The following is a 1,305-nucleotide window of genomic DNA, read 5'->3' as shown; positions in this document are numbered from 1 at the left end:
GTGCATTTAAAAAAAAATTTCAAATTTGACATTTACAATCAATGATCCTCATGTACGGCTGGTTTTTTTAGTCAAGTTTCAAAAAGGATTTGACACAGCGCATCAACCGCTCAGTCTACGTTAGTTTGTCTCTCAAAAGGCTTCGCAGATAGTTTAAAAGAAACATACGCATTACAATAAACACTTTGACAATCTCATAAAATATTGATTTATTATTTTTTAGATAAATTTACGTCTGTAACTCAACAGAATGCCATAGTCAGTCATTGCCATTTGTTTGCATAGATTATTTTTTTGACCAAATTGAGTGAGAGAATATCCGTAGGTCTTTCCGTTCCAGGATTCTGTGTTTTCTGTTAAAAGAGATTTGTTCATTGTGCGTGTCAAAACACATTTTTTGTACATTTCCTCAGATTTTCCACGCAAAGAAATTAAGTCTGTCAAAAACTGGTCAATGTTCAGACGACTGAGCTTCTTTTTAAAAAGAGAAAGTGCAGCCGAATACAAGGCGGTGTCCACGTCATTCCACTCAGTAATTTTTGACCTGAGCCGCTCTAATGACGGGGTGACTGGTTGTTGGTTCAATCTGAAGTAAATGAGGTCAGAAATATTCCACCCAGTCACTTGTTTAAATAAAACCAGCGACTCGTCAAAGTAATTTGATATCATTATTAAATCAAAGCTAGAGAGGGTTTCTCTTACAAACACGTCCACTTGTTCTTTTGTATAGTTCTTTCTAGAGTCAAACCCGAATTCGAATGCCATCGGATTCCTGAGGAAATTGTTGTTGTGTGATTTATAAAATTGATGAGGGTTATTTATGAAAGTCTCCAGTCCGTTCTTTGCCTTGAGTCCCAATATGTAGTAAAGATTAAAGAATTTGAAAGCTGAATCGAATTGTGCAACTGGGTCTCTCAGAATAGTGACATAAATTGTCTCCTTTTTCATGATTTTGAAAATTTCAGTTTTGTTGAATCGAAAGTGGAAATAAAGCATATCAAAGGGCGCCGTAGATACTTCATGGACACTGGAACTGGTAAAAAACTTGAATTTATTTCCAAAAAAAGTCGATTGGAGTCCAAGTGGAACGGCAACTTTCAACTTGTGTTTGAGGGCGAATCTTTCTAATATGTTGACCACAGTGCTGCTTGCACACTTGTGAGTTTTATGCAGAACTATCTGCTTGATCACTTTTTTTTCGACTATTTTCCCATTAGTGACAATACGGTGACAGAAATATATGAAAGCACTCAGGTATGCAACAAGTAGTAGTACTTTATAATTCCTGGGAAATTTATATCTCAT

At 35.8% G+C, this 1,305-nt stretch overlaps 1 protein-coding gene across 1 annotated transcript; it reads right to left on the bottom strand.

Annotated features, from left to right (window-relative positions):
* Window positions 1–219: 219 nt before the first annotated feature.
* Window positions 220–1,305, bottom strand: LOC115230793 (galactosylceramide sulfotransferase-like). Its single transcript, XM_029800920.1, has one exon. It carries the CDS (start codon window positions 1,303–1,305, stop codon window positions 220–222), a length of 1,086 nt encoding a protein of 361 aa, XP_029656780.1.

Source organism: Octopus sinensis, unplaced genomic scaffold (assembly GCF_006345805.1).
Source record: "Octopus sinensis unplaced genomic scaffold, ASM634580v1 Contig16378, whole genome shotgun sequence".
In the NCBI taxonomy this organism is placed as follows: domain Eukaryota; kingdom Metazoa; phylum Mollusca; class Cephalopoda; order Octopoda; family Octopodidae; genus Octopus; species Octopus sinensis.
Note: the sequence above shows the minus strand (reverse complement) of the source record. Positions and strands in the feature narration are given on the sequence as shown.

What these genes read in the sequence shown, in the direction of transcription:
- LOC115230793 (XM_029800920.1), bottom strand. Translation starts at nt 1,305, where the DNA reads ATGAGATATAAATTTCCCAGGAATTATAAAGTACTACTACTTGTTGCA.